The sequence below is a fragment of the Triturus cristatus genome, chromosome 5_2 (genome assembly GCF_964204655.1).
Source record: "Triturus cristatus chromosome 5_2, aTriCri1.1, whole genome shotgun sequence".
NCBI lineage: Eukaryota > Metazoa > Chordata > Amphibia > Caudata > Salamandridae > Triturus > Triturus cristatus.
In genome coordinates this window covers 995,079,414-995,097,764 of record NC_140588.1, presented here as the reverse complement: position 1 = coordinate 995,097,764, position 18,351 = coordinate 995,079,414, and the positions used below count along the sequence as shown (strand labels likewise).

Below are 18,351 nucleotides of genomic sequence, written 5' to 3'. Positions count from 1 at the left end.
CGCAATTCCCTTCTAGATGATTGGATTATCGATCAGTATTTCAGACTCTCGAGCAGGGTCTCTGGCATCTGCAGGGTCTGAGACAGCGTCTCGGACAGCGTCTGTGGCAGCATACGTGTCGGGTCGGATTCCAGACCTCTAACTAACTAACCTACCTCAATTATACTATTCTGTCTTCGTGTACCACCCCCAAATGTTTCAATATCGTTTTTCCCCTATTTCTGATTGGACAGGGAGAGGAGGTGAGTTCATCATGCAGGAACCCACTACCCCCTTTCGTTTGTATTAGACTTTAGCAGTTGGCAGAGAGACAGGAAAAGACTGAACTCCAAACACTGTGCAGACTTCAGGCATCAAACCAAATTCACCTTAGGATCACTAAAGCCAGGATATAGATGTCTCCAGAAAAACTAGGGTTTCTCCTAGGTAAACTGTAAGGTAAAGCGCCAACATATATGTTGGATAGTTTACAACATTTTCCCTGATAATCTGCTTTTGCCAAGGAAGCTGACGGTGATCCAGTTTCATAGATTGTGCGAACACTCTTGGCACGCTGAATGATACCGCTGACTTATTCCCCACGATTACTTTGGTGCTAAACTGGTAGTTAATCTGCTAAACTAGTGATCATGGAATTGTTAAATTAGGAGACTTTTTTTATGTTGCCTTTTGAAATGTTGCATTGAATTTAAACCATCTATATCCAAATAGATCTGAGATGTTTTATACCCTAAAGGCTATTTTTAAATCCTCTTGCCCTTATTCATAATTTATATGGCACTAAGATCTTGGTGTATCTCATCTAGAGACATTACGCCCGCGGTTACGTCTCTATATGGTAAAAGCACGAGGCCAGTTATAACTGTTATGTAATTTCTGAATGCCTGGATCACTGTTGTATTGTAATGCAATATATGCTGTATAGTAATGCAATCACTCACAGTAATGCAATCACTTATTGTGATAATGTTTTCCATTGTTCCTGTGTTTTCCCTGCCCCAGGGATCTGATTGGTTCCTCCTAGAACGTTAGGATTGGGAGGATCCTAAGCTGAGCACCTGTTCATTGTGAGTAATGCCGACCAGCGAGAGGAAGTAAATAAAGTGTTGTCTACAGCAGAAGCGTGCAGTTTCTTCAATTGTCTGCATTACAACACTCACAACAATGCGGATTCCCTTTTTGCTATATTCCGCAGAGGAATTCAATAGGCTAGGCAAACTGGAATTTTTTTAATAACCCAAACTGCATTAACTCATCTACAAAAGATCTTATCAAGAATCTCTTTCCTCCTCGCATTACCACTGAAAGAGAATAGTTTGAATCCCTGAAGAAGATTGTGAGAGACGATCAGTTACAGATCTCATGGAGCCTTATTTTAGTGTTATTCTCACCACGCAACATTGGTGCCACTTCACAGGGTTTTGTTTAAACTCGCCATTTTGTGTGGTACATTATCGCAAAGGTGTTTATAGGACATCAGATCTTGTACCTTGCCCATTGAACTCAAGTTCGTCTTGCTCAATGATACATTTTGCCTTCTTCTGCAAACTCCAGGCCATACAGAGGAAGTTGTTTCTTATGGCCACACTGAGGGCTCTCAATACAAGACAATGTGGAGTGGCATGCATTATCTCCAGCTACTTCCCTCTGAATCTGTCTGCTTTGCGGTGTATAGGTGTGTTCAGGCTGCCGTGAGGTCGAGAAATATGATACAATTATAAAGTGTATACTAGCTTGTCCTTCGTATTTAATTATGTTACTAATGTATGCTATTCTGTCGTGTTCATATTTTGCAACTCTCCATACTGACGGCACTCAATATAGGACAATGCAGAGTGGAACTGCATTTTATTTGGCTACTTTCCTTGGAACGTATTTGCTTTGTGGACTATCATTTTTTAATTTAGGCTACAGCACATTGACTTGTTATTTATATTGTAATCATGTGTGTATTGTATGTTGCTATATTTATGCCTATCTTTTATGGCTTTGAGCCAAATAAAGCATCATCTGATCTGATCACTTTTCTTTATCATTTTTCATCAGATTTTCTTTTTATGCCTGTTAGAGACCAGGGGTATTTTGTAAAGGTACTTTTATTTTCATAGTTTGGTTTTGGCATTCCATTTATAACTCTTAATCTATTTTAATGCATCCCTGCGTCCCCCAGACACCACCTCAGAATATGTCTTCAACCTCTGCTCAGATTAACAATAGGTGGGATATGGGTACTACTTAGAAGCATTTAGTTGGCCTCTGTAGGGTTCTCCTCACCAGGGTTCTGTTAGAACTTGATCTTAGCTTTAGTGGTCTTTGCTCACTGCCTCAGTCTTCCGAGTGCAAAAATCTTCAGAGATAGGGCTCGGACACAACACATGTGAAAGACCGGACACTACAACATTACCTCAACTCAAAGTTTTGCCGATTGTTTAAAACAACCTAATCACATTTGGTTCCAAATAGAGGTACTGATCATTATAACTCAAATGCTCCTTCAGCGTCTATGAATTGCTACTGATTTATTTTTGTTCACACTGGCCAGAGCACTAACAGTCAACTTATGTGTCCTAAACCTGCAAAGGGTAAAACAAATCTGATGTTGACGAACCAAAGAACCTCAGTACAATCCTTCAAAATGTGCCTGCCCAGCCTCATCCCTAAAGTATAATAACTTATTCAAAAGATTTCACAAAGATTTCAATTTATTTATGAATGTACCATATGTAGTCAGTAATGTAATAAGGGATTATTGTCAATGGCACTTCACCGTAAGCCTTGACCATACATAAAAGAGTTTAAGAGTCAAAAAGCCAACTTGAATCTTAAAGAATTAGGAACATGAGGCCAGATGTACAAAATAGTCAGTTTGTGATTTACTAATTGCAAAACCTTGGGATTCGCAATTAGGAAATCGCAAACACCCATGTACAAATGTGTCTTAGACACATTCTGCGATTCCTAGTGGTAGCAAATAGACCTACCTCATTAATATTCATGAGGTAGGTCTCGCTTTGCGACCCATTGGGAATGACCTGCACTCACAGAGATGGTGGCCTGCTGGGGTCAGCAGACCACTATGTCTGTGATTGCTTTTTAAAGAAAGCAATTTTTTGAGTAATGCAGCCCATTTTCCTTCAAGAAAAACAGGATGTTTTTCAAAAAGAAAAATTAAAAGTTACCTTTTCATTTTTTAAGAGCAGGCAGTTGTCCCTCGGACCACTGCCTGCTCTTAAAAAATGTTGGCACCCACATTCACAAAGGGGAACTTGAAGTTGGTGGTAACTGTGGATGTTTTGCGACCACATTCCTAGTTGCAAAACATTACTACATACCAGTGTGCCTTTCTATTAGGAAGGGACGCATTTAACACGCCCCTTCCTAATAGCGACTCACAAATCCTATTTTACGAGTTAGTAATAGGTTATTGACTTGCAAAATAGGGTTGGTACATGCCAAAAGCATTTTACCACTCTCAAACAGCCATTTGCAAGTGGTAAAATGCTTCATACATCTGGCCCATGGTCCAAAGATGCAAGATACCTGCAAGGTAAAAGAGGTTAAAAACCATATTCTATTCCATGCACTTGAACGTGAAAGTCCCTAGGGACCCCTGATGTCTGCCATAATCTAATGACATGGAAATAAACATCAGAAGATTTCCTTTGCTGCCATTGAATTTCAGATTGTGCCCAGGCTCTTAGGGCCACGTGGATGAAAGTTTGAAATAGCGTGTACCTTATTGCGATTTCCTGCGAATCGCAACTAGGAAATCGCTACTTCAAATGTATGAAACTCTTTTGAGTTTCATTTGCAATTCCCAGTGGGTTGCAAATAGACCTACCTCATGAATATTAATAAGGTATGTCCCGGTTTGCCACCTATTGGGAATCGCTAAAATCACAGGGATGGTGGCCTGCTGGGGTCAGCAGCCCATTTTCCTTAAAGGAAAATAGGATGCGTTTCTAAAACATTAAGGTTTTTAAAGGTTTTCTTTTAATTTTTTAAGACTAGGCAATGGTCTCTAGGACCACTGTCTGCTCTTAAAAATGCTTTTACAAACATTCACAAGGGGGAAGGGGTCCCAAGTGGACCCTTTCCCCTTTGTGAATAGATTATCACCACATTGAATTTGGTGGTAAAATGCATATGTTTTGCCACCGCATTTCGGTAAGAAAACATTCATACATACTACTGCAATTCAGTATTAGGAAGTGACGCCTACAACACGCCCCTTCCTAATACCGAAGTGCAAACACAAGTTGTTATTCGTTAACAGGTTACTGAATTGCTATCAGGGTTTGGTACATGTGGAACTGCGAAGTGGCCGGTTTGCAACTTCAAAAAGGCTTCGTACATGTGGCCCCATGTGATCAAATTTCTTCTTCAAAGTTTGAAGGATTACTAATTGGTAAAGAGCCCCATTCTTATTGAAGTGAAATTAATCTTTACTGAGGTCAGTGTGCTTATATTCAAACAATTGCTACTGATACACTTAAAGGCCTGCAAGAAATCTAACCTGGCAACACTCAATCCATCAATTGACTAAAAGAAAGTGACAAGTCCACCTCAAGCCACGATATAGTAAAAAGCGATGTCAGCCAGGGTACCACTGTTAAACCACCAAACTAGGGGCACAAACACACCTTGCCAGTTCAGCGACAAATGCAGCAACACAAGATGACCTATGCAAGTGCACACCAGATACTTGTACTAAATTTACCTTAACAGTCTTCTAATTGTCGCTCCAACAACCTGTGCTCCATCCCTGCTCCCTGTTCTTGAGGTGGTCTGCAAAGGGACCATGGAGCATTGTGCCCCAGGGCAGCAGGGCAACAATTGAAATAGATGAAACCTCACAAGCATTAAAACTTTTGGAGTAAAGTAAATAAGCAATGTAAACAACACGACTATCGGGAGGATGGTCACTGTTAGAAGTAAGAAGCGTAATAATAGGAAGAAGGAAAAGGAATAAACTGGAACTTAAACCAGCTCAACGTATGCCGCTCAGGAAAAGTAATCATGGCAGCTGCAGGACTTTGTCACATCACCCAGGGCAGCCGTGTGGCTCTGTCATTTAACCTAGGGTCTTCTCATCATGTTCTGCAGCGAGACGAAGGCGTGGCTGTCCCATTTTGACAATTAGTGCTATTGTGAACACCACCTGGGGATAAAGCTGTTGGGTACCACTTATCTGTTGGGTCGCACCAGGCTGCCAGCTAGGGCCACAAGACCCAGACATCAACGGTACCTGGTGCAGGACATCCAGTGGCCAGGCGATGCTCCAGCCTGGGCATCAGGACTGTGGGGGCCAGTCTCTCCCATTATAACTCCACCGCGTCCATCTGAATCCACGCCAGCCCCACACTCTCTGTGCCATCGCTTCCCTCACCTGCCCATGCCATCATCCGCTCCTCTCCTACTAACTTCAGCTCCTAAGATCAACTGCTAGAGTCCCCCTCATGCCACCCATTCCCCCCCCTTGATTTACTGTTAGAAACGCCTTGCATGTTTCTAGCCTTGCTGGCTCCCTGGCAGAGGGGGTGATCCACACTCTGGACTCCTGGTGGCCTCCTTTCATTTGCTGTTATTCCTCCTATGTTCCACCCGACTTCCTCCTAGGTGTACAGCTGGTTTGATTTTCTTGGCATGCTCAGCTTCTTTATTGATGTTAGGTAGGTGTTGCCAGTTCTTGCATTCCTGTCTCTGTTGTTGTCAAGTACTCTCCTGAGCAGCAGTATTGCTCATAAATGTATCTGTGTACTTCCTGCTGTGTTTGATAAGCCTTGCCTACACGTCACTGAGGATGCTCGGGTGCCCGCTCTTCCACTGGGTGGCTAAGGAGGGCATAATTCCGCAAATCACATGGAAATGTATGGCCTCCTAGACCAGCACGAGGGTTTACATCCAGTTTAACACAGGCTGAAAGCATCTGTCAAAGTATTTGGTGGGAGATTACATGTTCAACCAGTCCTGAAACAGCGGATTACATGTTCCTGCAGGATTGACCTATGGGATCACAAGTTCAATCAGCAAAGAGACAGTGGATTACTTGTTCAAGGAGGTGTGAGCTACTGGATTACATGTCCAACCAGTCCTGCGATAGTGAATTACATGTTCTTCCATGCTTGAGCTACTGGATTACATGTTCGAACAGTAATGAGAGAGTGGATTACTAGTTGAAGGAAGCAGGCGTGAGGTTACACACTATGGTCCAGCAGTATTGAGATTGCACATTACATGTCCAGGCAGGTTTGAGCTTCTGGATTCCATGGTCAAGAATATTCAAAACATGGATGACATGCTTGAGCAGGTTTATGCTACCAGATAGCATGTTGAAGCCATCTCGGGATAGTGTACATATGCAATTTCCTAATGACCTACTAAGGAATACTACAAACATATGGGATAGATACCTTGAACGCAGTAACGTGAACTCAATATTTAGGTATGACTGGAAAGTAATTATACCTATTTATATGTAATGATCGGACCGCTTACAACAAATGAAAAGCGTGCATTTTGAATGTTAGACTCTGTCAACCCTTTCTGCAGCAGCTTACCCTGATACTTCTAGATCACACCAAAGATGTTTGATACTCCTGACTCCAGGGAATCAGCTGAGAGGGTCCATGGTGGCCACATGTGCACAGAGAGAGTGCTAGCAAGCAATGGAGGCAAACCAGAGACATCTCTTCTAGCAACAGCCTTATGTGTGTACTTTCTTGCTTCTGAATAGCAATTTACCACACCACACTAAAGATGGGGGTGAGGGGGTCCTGATGTTGAAAATATAATCATGGTCTTTCCACAATGGGGGGCATTTGAGGGTGCTCATCATGATTTCATGCACCACCAATACACTGCGATGGCCAAGATGTTGATGTTCAAAGAATACCCATGGCCTTTGTAGTGTTGGGGCATCTCACGGGGTCTAATACTGTGCCACACTGTGCCAATCTAGGGGAGCATGGTGGAGCATACATGTATTCCATGTATGGATTGGCACCGCTAAGCAGAGCACCGATCTGAAGGACGATTAACAATCATGAACATAGTAAGGGGTGGGAAGGCGGCTGTTAGTAACATCTTACGGGACAAATGGGGTAGGAAAGATCTTATGCATGTGTGCATAAGCACATGCCTCTCATATGCTACGCCTTTGCCAAAGCTCATTCCAACAATGTGTAACAACACAAATCAGCACACTGTTTAAACTGGTGTAAAGTCAACATAAGTGTGAAGTATAGCTCATCTCCCTGGTGTACTGGGGAATTGTAGTTTCCCTTTTTTCCATTATAATGATGGGCTTCAAAAGGGCAGCATTCAGAGTTCTGCTGCCTAAAACTCAGAAATAGCAAATAGAGGCACACATAACATTAAGGCACTTTGTTAGACTGACATCCTGATTCCATGTCATTAAGTGCACTGTTTCCAATTCAGGGCTTTCATTTGACAACCTAATGCATTCTGGGTATTGTAGTCTTAATTTCTATCCCTTGGCCTAGTTAGACTAACACATCTGATTATAATTATTTGCAGATGAAAACCCTTAGACAGGAAACTCTGCCCTTGATGTCATGGAATGAAGTGTTCACCCACTTGCTTCACTACTATAAGTGACATGCATGGAGACGTCCTTCGCAGTACAGCTAAAAAGAATAAGGCTTGTTTCAGAGCACTAATAGAGGTTGTGTGGAAGAATACTACCTTGCAAAGTATTATCCTCTTATGTCATATACAGATGTTTGCATGTATGTGCTCTGACCCTAGAGTATGTATTACTGAGGCATTAGACATTGTTTCTAGGAAATGCTACATTGACAACAACTGCTTTTCTGTGGAAAGAGGAAGTGTCCATGGAGACCTCTTGTCCCGTATTTCCATCCTCATCAATCAAACACAGTGTCCTCCAGGACACCATCTGAGGCCTTAGTGAGGCTGGTCTAAAATGTTTAGGAGTTAGTGTGTTATTCCTTGTTGAGCTCCATGCATAAACATCAACTTGCCACAAAAGCAGCATAAGTGCACAGCTGCAAGTTGGAACCAGTACAGGTAAGGGTAAGGCGGCAAAACAGATGCTGAGCACATCACCCTCAATGTGGCACAACCTCCAAAGAAAAAAGCATTGGAGTAGGAGAAAACACACAAAAATGTAAGAAAAATTATCAACAGAGATCTCCCTAGAGGATGCATCCGGATGCTCTGAGCCAACAATGCTATACTCTCTTCCACTGGAGGTTACATACTGTAGCGTGGCGGTACCTCCACATGGGCATCTGAACTCTGCCCTACCACTTTTTTGACAGTTGTTTATACTTAACGACTAGTGCAGCAGGTCCCTGCACTATTTACTAAACAGAAACAGCTGCTGTCTACCTCACCCCTTCAGAACCACCTCAGCTTGGAGCAGAGCCCCCCAGTACACATATGTGGGGATATGGTAGGGCACAGCTTGATAAAGTTCTCCCGATACCCACAGAAGCATGCCAGGCCATAGTCATACATTGCAGTCTGCTTTGGCATGGCGCTGTGGATTCTTTCCTAAAGGAGGAGGGAGGGCCTTACTTGTTGCCCTTCCTGTTACTCCATCTTGTCCTGACATGTCACAGGATCGGGTGAGGTAGTGCGAGTGTTGACCCCCAACCCGGTCTGTACCTTAGCGAGAAAAGGTCTAGTCAGAGGAGGAGTCTCAGTTCCACCCGCCTGGTCCCAAGATACTCTCTCTCAAGAAGCACACATAGGTGGTGTGTCATTCTTAGAACCACCTGCGTTTCCACATGTCCCCTTGTATTCCTGCACTGCACCTTCTGACGCCCACTGAATACAGGAGCTTGTCTGTCCCATGGCTCTGGAGACAGCTCAGCCCTTGAGTCCCAGAGCCCTAGTTCCACAGGGATTCGCCTGGGCCTGGGCATGGCGCTGCCTCCTCCTGCCTCCAGCTGCAGCCGAAGAGGAGAGCCAACCACAGCCAGGCTCAGGTGGTGCAAACACAATCCTCTGTATAATGGCAGGACACAGCTCGCAAGACTTGGATTGTCCATGGAAGGTAAAGCGAGAGGATATTGGGGCGGGCATTGAAATGCAGCAGATGAAAGGTCTTTGAAGGTTAGGGAATGTGTCAGTGAAGGTGCTCCCAGGGAGGTCTAGAGGAGACCTTTACCTGGTTATGATTGAAACCTAGTACAAGGAGGCAAGGAGGTCTGCACCCTACAAATGAGGGAGAACTGAGAATTATGGTATGGGGGTGATTATTGTCTAATAACTTGTGTTTTGGCATTGAAGCAAAAAACACACACACTGAGGGTCTTCCTCCGGCTCCAGACATAGGTTTGTTTCGGTCAGTTTCTTTCAGCCATTGTTTGAAGAAGGTGTCAATCACATTTTCCACCAGCCCACAATAGTCTTTCTTCTTCACCAGCCTCCAGCAATTGCAATGTTTGATACAGCCGTCAGGGGGCCTCCTGCCTTTCCTTAAGCTTCAAATAATACTATTACCTAGTGTATTGGTAAACAATTTACCTACCTCTGTAGAATGAAGGGCTGCGTTGGTCCTCTAATTTAAGCAATTACAGCAAACATTAGTGGTAATCATGAACTCACTGAGCCACCTGGCTGAAATGTTTGCCTGCTTGTTGAGAAACACACTAGGCATGACGTGCGAGGCCCTTCCAGTCACCCAGAGTACTAAAACTTTAGAACATCTGGATTTCAATTCAAGCAAAACTTGTAAGTCATATTTAAAACCTGGAAACGAGCACATATGCATTTAATAAGAAAGTTCATAAGCTCTCCTTTAATAGTCCCAGATGTTCGCCTGCCTCACACGAGTTTATAAGGGACTAGAAAACAAAACAGTAGCCAAACGTCCACTTTCCAAACACTCTGTCATTCCTGAAAAGGGAAATCGGAAAGATCCCCTAAACCACCTACAATGCTTTCCCTTTTGTAAACATGCTTGAATTGCCCAGGCTGAAGCTGCAGTGCAGGCTCAGGGAGACAGGCGAGGAGTGTCGAGCACATACGAACTACCCACGAAGTCATACAATTATACTGCGCTCAGCACAGCTGTGCCTCCAGTGACGTCACATCTGGGAATATGCACAACCTCAGAGCCTTTAACAACGCTTTGCGTTGCAAGCATTGGCAGATGACAGCAGGACAGACCTTTGAGCTGGTGGCGCCTGGCGCGACAATCGTTCTTGCCCCCTCCATATGACCTCCTTCTCGAATTCTCTCACTACCACCCTGCAAGAGTGCCCCTCATCTCTCCATAGCCTCTCTCTCAAACACGTTTCACTTCATTTGAAGCGTTGGTAAAGCCCCCTGCTGTTTCATGGCCTCCTGAACAGAATCTGACATTATTTTGATATTATTAAAAAGAATCAGGGGGAGCTAACAATCCTAAAATGAAATGTGCATAAAATGTTTAAATAAAGGTCTCTATTGCTGCCTCATGAGGAGAGGAGACTAAACAAATGACATAAACAGCTCAATTAAGTGATGTTAACAAACTGCAGAAAGAGCATTTCGCTTGTTGTGCATGTGATGAGCAGGAAGCTTGCACATTTTCAGAAGGCCACAGCCTAGGATGGGGAAAGGCAGTTGGAGTAGTCTAGGAAGACTGAGGAACTACTACCACTCCAGAACCCAAAGTGTCTTCCCAACTATCCCAGTAACTCATGGCTGAGGGGAGGAGGACATGCAGCAGGCAAAGCTCTGCAACCTTACCCCACTCTTTCCCATGATCCCAGAACATGTAGGAAGAGATGCCAGCAACAGTAAAGCAAACCCCATAGCAGAGTTTGCAACAGCCCATAGGTATAACAGCTTCAGCCTTGGTTACATGCGGGTACCAGCCAGAAACAATAAAACAGATCCAGCAAAGCCAACAAGCCTCTACGGTGGCCCAAACTACAAACATCAGGACCTTCATGCTGACATATCCCAGCATATCCGCAGGTGCAGTCAGCGCCCTGCATAGCCCAACCACAGAATAAGTAAGCAGGTAGAACAAAGGAACCGAGCGCGCACCATAGATTATCAAGAAGGAGCCAGGAATGAGATTTGAAGATGGAGCAAAGGTGAGTGAATGGCCTTGAATGCAATTTGCTCCTAGCTTCTTGGGTAATCAATGTAAGTTGTTTAGAATTTGAGAATTATCATTGAATTTGTTTTTGACAAGATGCGTTTGACTGTTGAGTGAAAAGATGTCTTTGAATGGGGCAATGGATGTCTGTTGGATGCCGAACAACATGGCATTTCATAGTCCAGTAGAGAGATAATGTGCTGTTATTCTCAGTTGACTTGCAAATAGAAGGCTCTAAATGTTGTCTATGAAATAGAGGGAAATGTGTGTGAGGATAGTCATAGCATATTATCAACTAGTAAACCCGAAGATTCTATCACCAGAGTGTCAAGGAGAGACCGTCAAGTTTCAATTTGTCCCATCCTACTGAGTCATATCTGCATTTTTATTAGAAAGAAACTCGGTTTTAGGTTTTGCTGTGCTTGAGAAATCTATTGTTGTTTTTAATATAAACTTAAAAGGGACTTGCATCCCGCCTCCTCTCTGTCCTGGCTTCTCATTGGTTCCTGTGCGTGTCACTTACCTTTCCTCAATTTTTATTGGCTGTAGCATATTTTCCTGCATTTACCAATACTTGTTCCTCGTCTGCTTCTCTTATGAGTTTCCTGCCACTGAAATACTGTTATAATCTGCTTTGGTGGAACTATATTTTCAAAACGTTTTGCCTTTTACTATTGCAGCATATTTATGTAACAACGTATCGCCCAGAGAGATTAATTGATTTGTATAGACTCGCAGGATGCCGCAGAGACTCGAACCAGGCTCCCCAGCTTTCAAGTCAGCAGCTCTGGCCACTGTGCCACATCCTCCTTACTCCCAGGTTATCTGTCAGGGAGATCTTTCCTTCTCCCAGACGATGATTGATGAAAACAGCTCTTTATTAATTTCATAGGCAAAACCGATGCATTACCAATGCTTGTTTTGTTAGTTGAGCATCAGGAGGTTATTACACATCCACTGTTGGATTTACAAGAGATAGACCTAAGGTTTACAGAATGTTATGAATTGATGTTTTTTAGGTATAATTGTCAATCATCACTTATTTATATAATGTATTCCATGCTCAACTAGGCACATTTGTGGTGATACCCTAGCAAGGAAAAAACAAGAGGAGAAAATAAAAATTTGAGAAAAAAAATAAAATGCAGGTGTGGTATTTTCTTAAAGCCATGTATTCCAGAACATAAGAAAGGTGCACTGGAATTTATAGACTTGAATTGAGCCAGTTGTCACCAGCAATCTGGACCTCCCTCCAGTACTCAAGTCTGTCACTCCCTGAAAGTGGATATTTTTAAGACAGGAATCTATTACATCCTTATGTTGGAGCCTTCTTGTCACTGGTGACATGCAGCCCTCATCTTGCTAATTGTCTGCGTGAGCACCTGAGCAGGTGTCACAGACGCCTACGTAAAGGTAAAATGACGTGAGCCATCAGTGGGAGGGCCATGAATAAAATTCTTGTGACCAGCCCTCAATAGTATGGCTGGAGGTTAGATCCCCATAATGAATTGGAAAAATCCTTCTGGTAGCTCCTTGCACTAAGGGCAAGAATACACGAGGTCCTAGAGCATTTTAAGGTACTGGTTATCATTAAAAGGCATCCAGGAATTAGTATTATGACAAGTACTGGTGCAGACTTCTAACCTGCTAGGATTTTGCACACATTTGTTGTTAAAACATTAGAAAGGGTTACTGAGACAGGAGGTAGTTGAGTAACAAATTGAATGCTGGAATCGGATACTGGCAATTTTACTTCAATATTTCTAGCAGCAGAAGCCAATTTTAAAACGACTACTTGTACTGTTACATGTATGGATGACTTTTGGCTTGATTTGCAATATCCAACTACTGCATACATGCATAAATACATACATACACATATACATACATACTTATGAGTAAACGGAGGAGTGGGTGATCACAACATACCCAGTGATTTGTGAGTCTGTGGTGGGGACATTCTTGGTGTTGGGTGTTGCATAATTGTCCATACATATACTAGTCCAAATGTGGGTTGGTATTCCAGTTTTGCATACTTTGATCGCGGGTTAGCACGTGTAAAGGTCTGGACTGTGTGTAGCATTTCCACATCTGTTGTAACCGTGCTGAATGTGACTCTACCGTCTTTTTCCTGACAGCACTGAGGAAACTTCTATCAAGAGGAACAAGTAGAAGTTCTTCAGCTACTATGCAAGAGTCTGCAGGACTAGTCTCCCAGCAGAGAGGAAGACATCTTTGCTCATCCACTGCTTCGTGGAGGAAGGGACAGGAAGTGTTTGAACATCTGCCTGATCAGAAAACCAACCAAGCGAATGCCTAAAATGAATATGAGATATCTCTACTGAACCTGAATAAACATTATTTACCTACAATGAGAATGCACCTAGAAAGACATCACTTTGCGTAGCGCGTTCAAAGAGAAGTGGAAAGTGTAGAAGGGTATGTCACAGCTTTACGGAAGCCAGCCTCATCGTGTAAATTTGGTCCCACCGCCAATGAGAAGATAAGGGACTGATTCCATGCAGCAGTGATAAGGTCTGAAAGGAACGTCGGTTAAATGCCCACCCCCACCCCCCCAATTAAAGGTTAGGAGGTGGCCAAGAAAACCGAACATTCAGAAGCATGTATGGAGGCCATTGAAAAGATAACGGGGGTAGGGAACATACTAGCAGATAGAACTAGCAACCAATAAAAATGGCAGTAAAGAAAAACAAATCTCTTACCGTTAAGCATTAGGCAAATTCCATGGAACCATTTAGCACTCAGCACGGAGATACCACAAAGATTTGCAATTTAGACCCTGGCATACGTGCCGAACTCCAGGAACAAATATTATTTGCACCCGTATAGCACTTGCTTCTAGGACACAAGTGCAAATATCACCTGCTCTTACCACCAGCAGCTTCTGTGGGTTAGTAATTTCCCGAACAAATTGTGTTAGGGGTAATACCAAATGCAGAAATGGTGTTTACACTATTTCTACATCTTATGCCCCATTTATTTCTGCTCAAGAGTAGATTTGGCGCAAATAACACCTGAGTCTCAGAGCAAATGTTATTTGTGCTGAGGTGTATTTGCACCCATCAATGTATACATGAATGCAAACAGGCATGTTGCAAAAATGACTTGCTCCAAATAAGGAATAATACAGAAATCAAAAAACAACCATCCTTTTAAATACTTTGTATTTGAGGATGAGAAACTGACCTGCTATTGGTGGGCCAGCTGTCATAGGTATTGCCATTAGGCCTAGGAGGAAACCAATGGCCTGTGATGCCTGGGCGGGGCCAACCAGCTCAAAGGCAATTGGGCCCATGATGCTGATGAAGAATCCATCACAAAGTCCAAGGAAAAGGCAGACGACAACCAGGGCGGCGAACACTCGGCACAGGGGTATCATCATGCTCATGAGTCCGAGCAACGTAAAGGCAGCGACCTGGAAAACAAGATGGAAATTCAAACTGTGAGAGAAGCCAGGTGTTGGCATTCATAACCATTCCATTCCATTTGAAAACTTTATTTCGGCATACTGCCATAAAAGCACAATAAAAATATAAAAACATATGTAAAAACAATCATCACATTTTACAAAAAGCGGAATCTTCATCACAACACCCACAGATAGGATCATAAGAATACAAAAAAAACAAAAGACTCAGTTTGGCCATCATCTCAACATGCAAAAGTGCAAAGAATAGCCATAAGTGCATCATAGGTGCATCATCTCAAAATGCAAAGTACAAAAAAGTAACGATAAATGCATTCCAAAAATAAAAGAGGTCCCAGCCTTTCTAAAAGTACAGGCAAATCGTGTTAAAATTGATTGGACAGGAGTAAAAGGAGTTTGATCAATAGGCTATAGTTCATTACAAAACAGCTCAGACTATTAAGAGAGCCTTTTCAAGGATCGCATTGCGAGTGCACCATATAGAGAACAAAAAGCGGGCTACAGAGAAAACAATGGGTAATTGAGTTTCAGATTAAAGAATTCTATAAAGCTCATTGCACCTCCCAGAGCCCAGATGTTTGATAAGTTGCTTTAACCAACGGGATCTGGCTTGTTTGTATTCTTGGCAAAAAAATAGAACATGGGAGCTGTTTCTATTGCGATATTGCACGCATGGCATTCATAACAAACATATGGTTAATTACTGAAATTTATAAGGAATAAACTGCTAGCATCTTCAATGCAAATCCTTTCCAACTTATCATGTCTCCTGCGGGCAGCCGACATACACACAAAGCACAGACTGACTGCCACAAATAATTCCAGCACAAAGTATCATGGGAAAGTGACAAGCCTACATATACTTTATCGATCCATATCCCTGTCCCGATATTGAGAAATACTCTAGACAATTAAGCAGCACAACGTGATCAGCACATATGGTAAAGTCTGATTCTCAAAATTGCAGGCTCTTTGGGCCCCCTTCACAGTGCATTGTGATGTGACAGGGACCCAAATATGTAGTTAGTTACTGCATTTCCAGTGGTTTCTACACTCCAGCTGTTGCAGGAGCATTGAATTTCAAGTATAAAATCAGTCATCACCCACAAACGTCTCTGCCCACAGTCGCACACTGCATTTCCAATTGGTACAATCTACTCTATTAGTCTTCAATACTCCAGGCTTCTACACCTACTGTTTTTTTCCACAACCCCTCACTACCCTAGTTTGCTATGAGTTCTGCATTTAGAATAATTTTCTTGTATACCATCAGTGTATTAATTCTTTCCACATCTTGCTACAGGAGAAAGAAGCCCCATCTCAAGGTTCTATGATAACAACAAGCTTAACCATGGTCAAGCCATTGAAACTTTTTTCAAATCTCAGAAAGATTATAGGTTGTATGGATCCACCCGGAGACACAACTGCAGCTCTCCGATTTTCAGAATTAGGTAACTTAACCAATTAACATACCAGATGAATTTACCACTATGGTGCCGATTCCGATCCTGTAAAAACCGGGTACGAATCGTCGTACGGAGCGTTTTCTCCGTACGACTCGTACCCGGTAAATAACCCGTACAAACTAGCAAGTACGATTCGCACGGAAATCCTATTTACGTACGATTCGTAGAAAAGACCGTACGGCTAAAAAACACGTACAAATGTGATCCGGGACAGCGCGAACGCGACATCCGTACGGAGTTAGGCTGCATTGTACGGACCGGCAAGTACGATTCGTACCCACAGCAGTCCGTACGGCTCATTTTGTACATGAGCCAAAAACTGCCGGAAAAGCCAAGTATGCGGCGAGGCATGACGATAAGGGGGTCCGCGCTGTCCCCCCACCTATGTACGCCCCGCCCCCCGTATGTCCGTGCCGTACCCCCCACCCCAGCAAACGTGCATGTCCGCGCCGTACACCCCCCGTAAGTACGCGCCGTACCCCAAGCGTACCCCAACCCTCGCGTATGTACGGGCCGTACCCCAAGCGTACCCCAACCCTCACGTATGTACAGGCCATACATACGCGAGGGTTTGGGTACACTTGGGGTACGGCGCGTACATACGAGGGGGTGTACGGCGCGTACATACGGGGAGGTGTACGGCGCGGACATGCGCGGGTGCTGGGGTAGGGGGTACGGCGCGGACATGCGCAGGTTCTGGGTTGGGGGTATGGCGCGGACATGCACGGGTGGGGTGGGGGGGGCGTACGACTCGTACCCCGGGCCCAAGTGTACTCGGGGTAGGGGTCGTACAAAGTTCGCTCCGTACGGGATGTTTTCCATACGCTTGCGTATTCGGGACGCTGGTACGGATCGGACTTGTGCGCTCGGACTACAGTTTTACGACTCGTACGTAAAACTGTCTGGGGACGTTTCGTAGACTTTTCCCGATACGATTCGTATGTATTTTTACAGTACGAATCGTACTTCGCCGTTTGTACGGGACTTGTACGACTCGTACGTAAAAAAATACGGATACGAGTCGTACGGGAAAAACAATTACAGGATCGGAATCGGCACCTATATGCTTTTTAGTCTCTTTCATCCAAATCTCTTTTTTGATTTCAGGTTTCTTGTTTGTACTGTATTGTCTCACATTATCTTCAGCCAGCAGTTATTATCAACGTTGTACCCCCCACACACAACACTCCAGACAGATCTCTTTAACAATAACTATAATATCTCCTTAGCCCCACCTCTTCCCATTCACAAATCTTCATTTAGGGCAGCAGTGCCAAAATGTTGGTCCATTAGATCCGCAGCAAAACCAGGTTTAGATTATATCTAATATTGAACGCAGCGATTACAAGGACAGTCCTTGATGCTTATCTTCAGAATATAAGATGACACCCTCATGAACCAATTTTAGGCAACTGTGCTTTAGATCTTATTTTCAATACTGCTCCTCTGACAAAATATTCGCCAAATTCTCAAGTGCTTTTAGTTCCCCTGGCTTTTTTTCCTTCTTTCCTTCAGCTCTCTGCAAATATGTCTCACACAGTCTGATCTTCTAACTTCTTTCTTTCCTCTCGGTCAAATCACTTTACTCCTAGGCTTCTTCTGTTCCACAAGATTCCCTGTGCCTTTTCTCAGTCTACCTTTCCATCATTTCTTTCTCTTTGGCCTCTCTGCCGTCCCATCTTGGTTTCCCGCATACCTCCTGCCAACCTTTCCATGGCCTAGGAGTTCAGTCACTCACCGCTCCTCTGCCTGATCTTAAGTGGTGTATACAGATGAGTACGATGCAAAGGACCTGGAGATGACCTCTCTAGAACAAGATGTAAACATGTGCTTCTCTTCCATGCAATCAAATAATATGATGGAGAGAGACTAGATATGTTTGTACATTCTATGATTAAGCCCCTCAAACCACTGAAGCAGAGCAAACACTCCTTAAATGCAGTGGAGCTCAAGACTTTATATTGAGAGTGATGCTGGAGAGTGCAAGAGTTACCAACTAAAACAAGCAACACCACGTATGAATTGATTTAAATTCTTAAAAAGAGAGGTGAATGATCTAGTTCCTACAAAAGAAGTTGAGGAAAAGTGATAAAAGAAGTGAAGGAAAATGTGTTTTAATATTGAAATGTACCTGAAAGGAGCAACCATTATTTTGGGCCTGACTGCAAGAAAAGGGGATCAATAAAATGACAGAAGAATTGACAGCCTCTGTCAGAGTTTTCAGTGTTACCAGGTTGATTTGTGATTGAATGTTGTTATATATATTTACTGGGTTAGTCCCGATGAACAAAGGTACCTTCAGACCCGGATTCTTTTCTGGATAGCAAACTTTACCAGCATCCTGGATCTAA

At 43.3% G+C, this 18,351-nt stretch overlaps 1 protein-coding gene across 1 annotated transcript in view; it reads right to left on the bottom strand.

Moving 5' to 3' along the window:
* SLC16A2 (solute carrier family 16 member 2) overlaps nt 1-18,351 on the bottom strand; it is a 466,864-nt gene that overhangs the window by 49,746 nt on the left and 398,767 nt on the right. Inside the window, exon 5 of the mRNA XM_085608252.1 lies at nt 14,294-14,522. Within this exon, the coding sequence (XP_085464378.1) occupies nt 14,294-14,522 (229 nt within the window). The remainder of the gene's footprint in view (nt 1-14,293; nt 14,523-18,351) is intronic.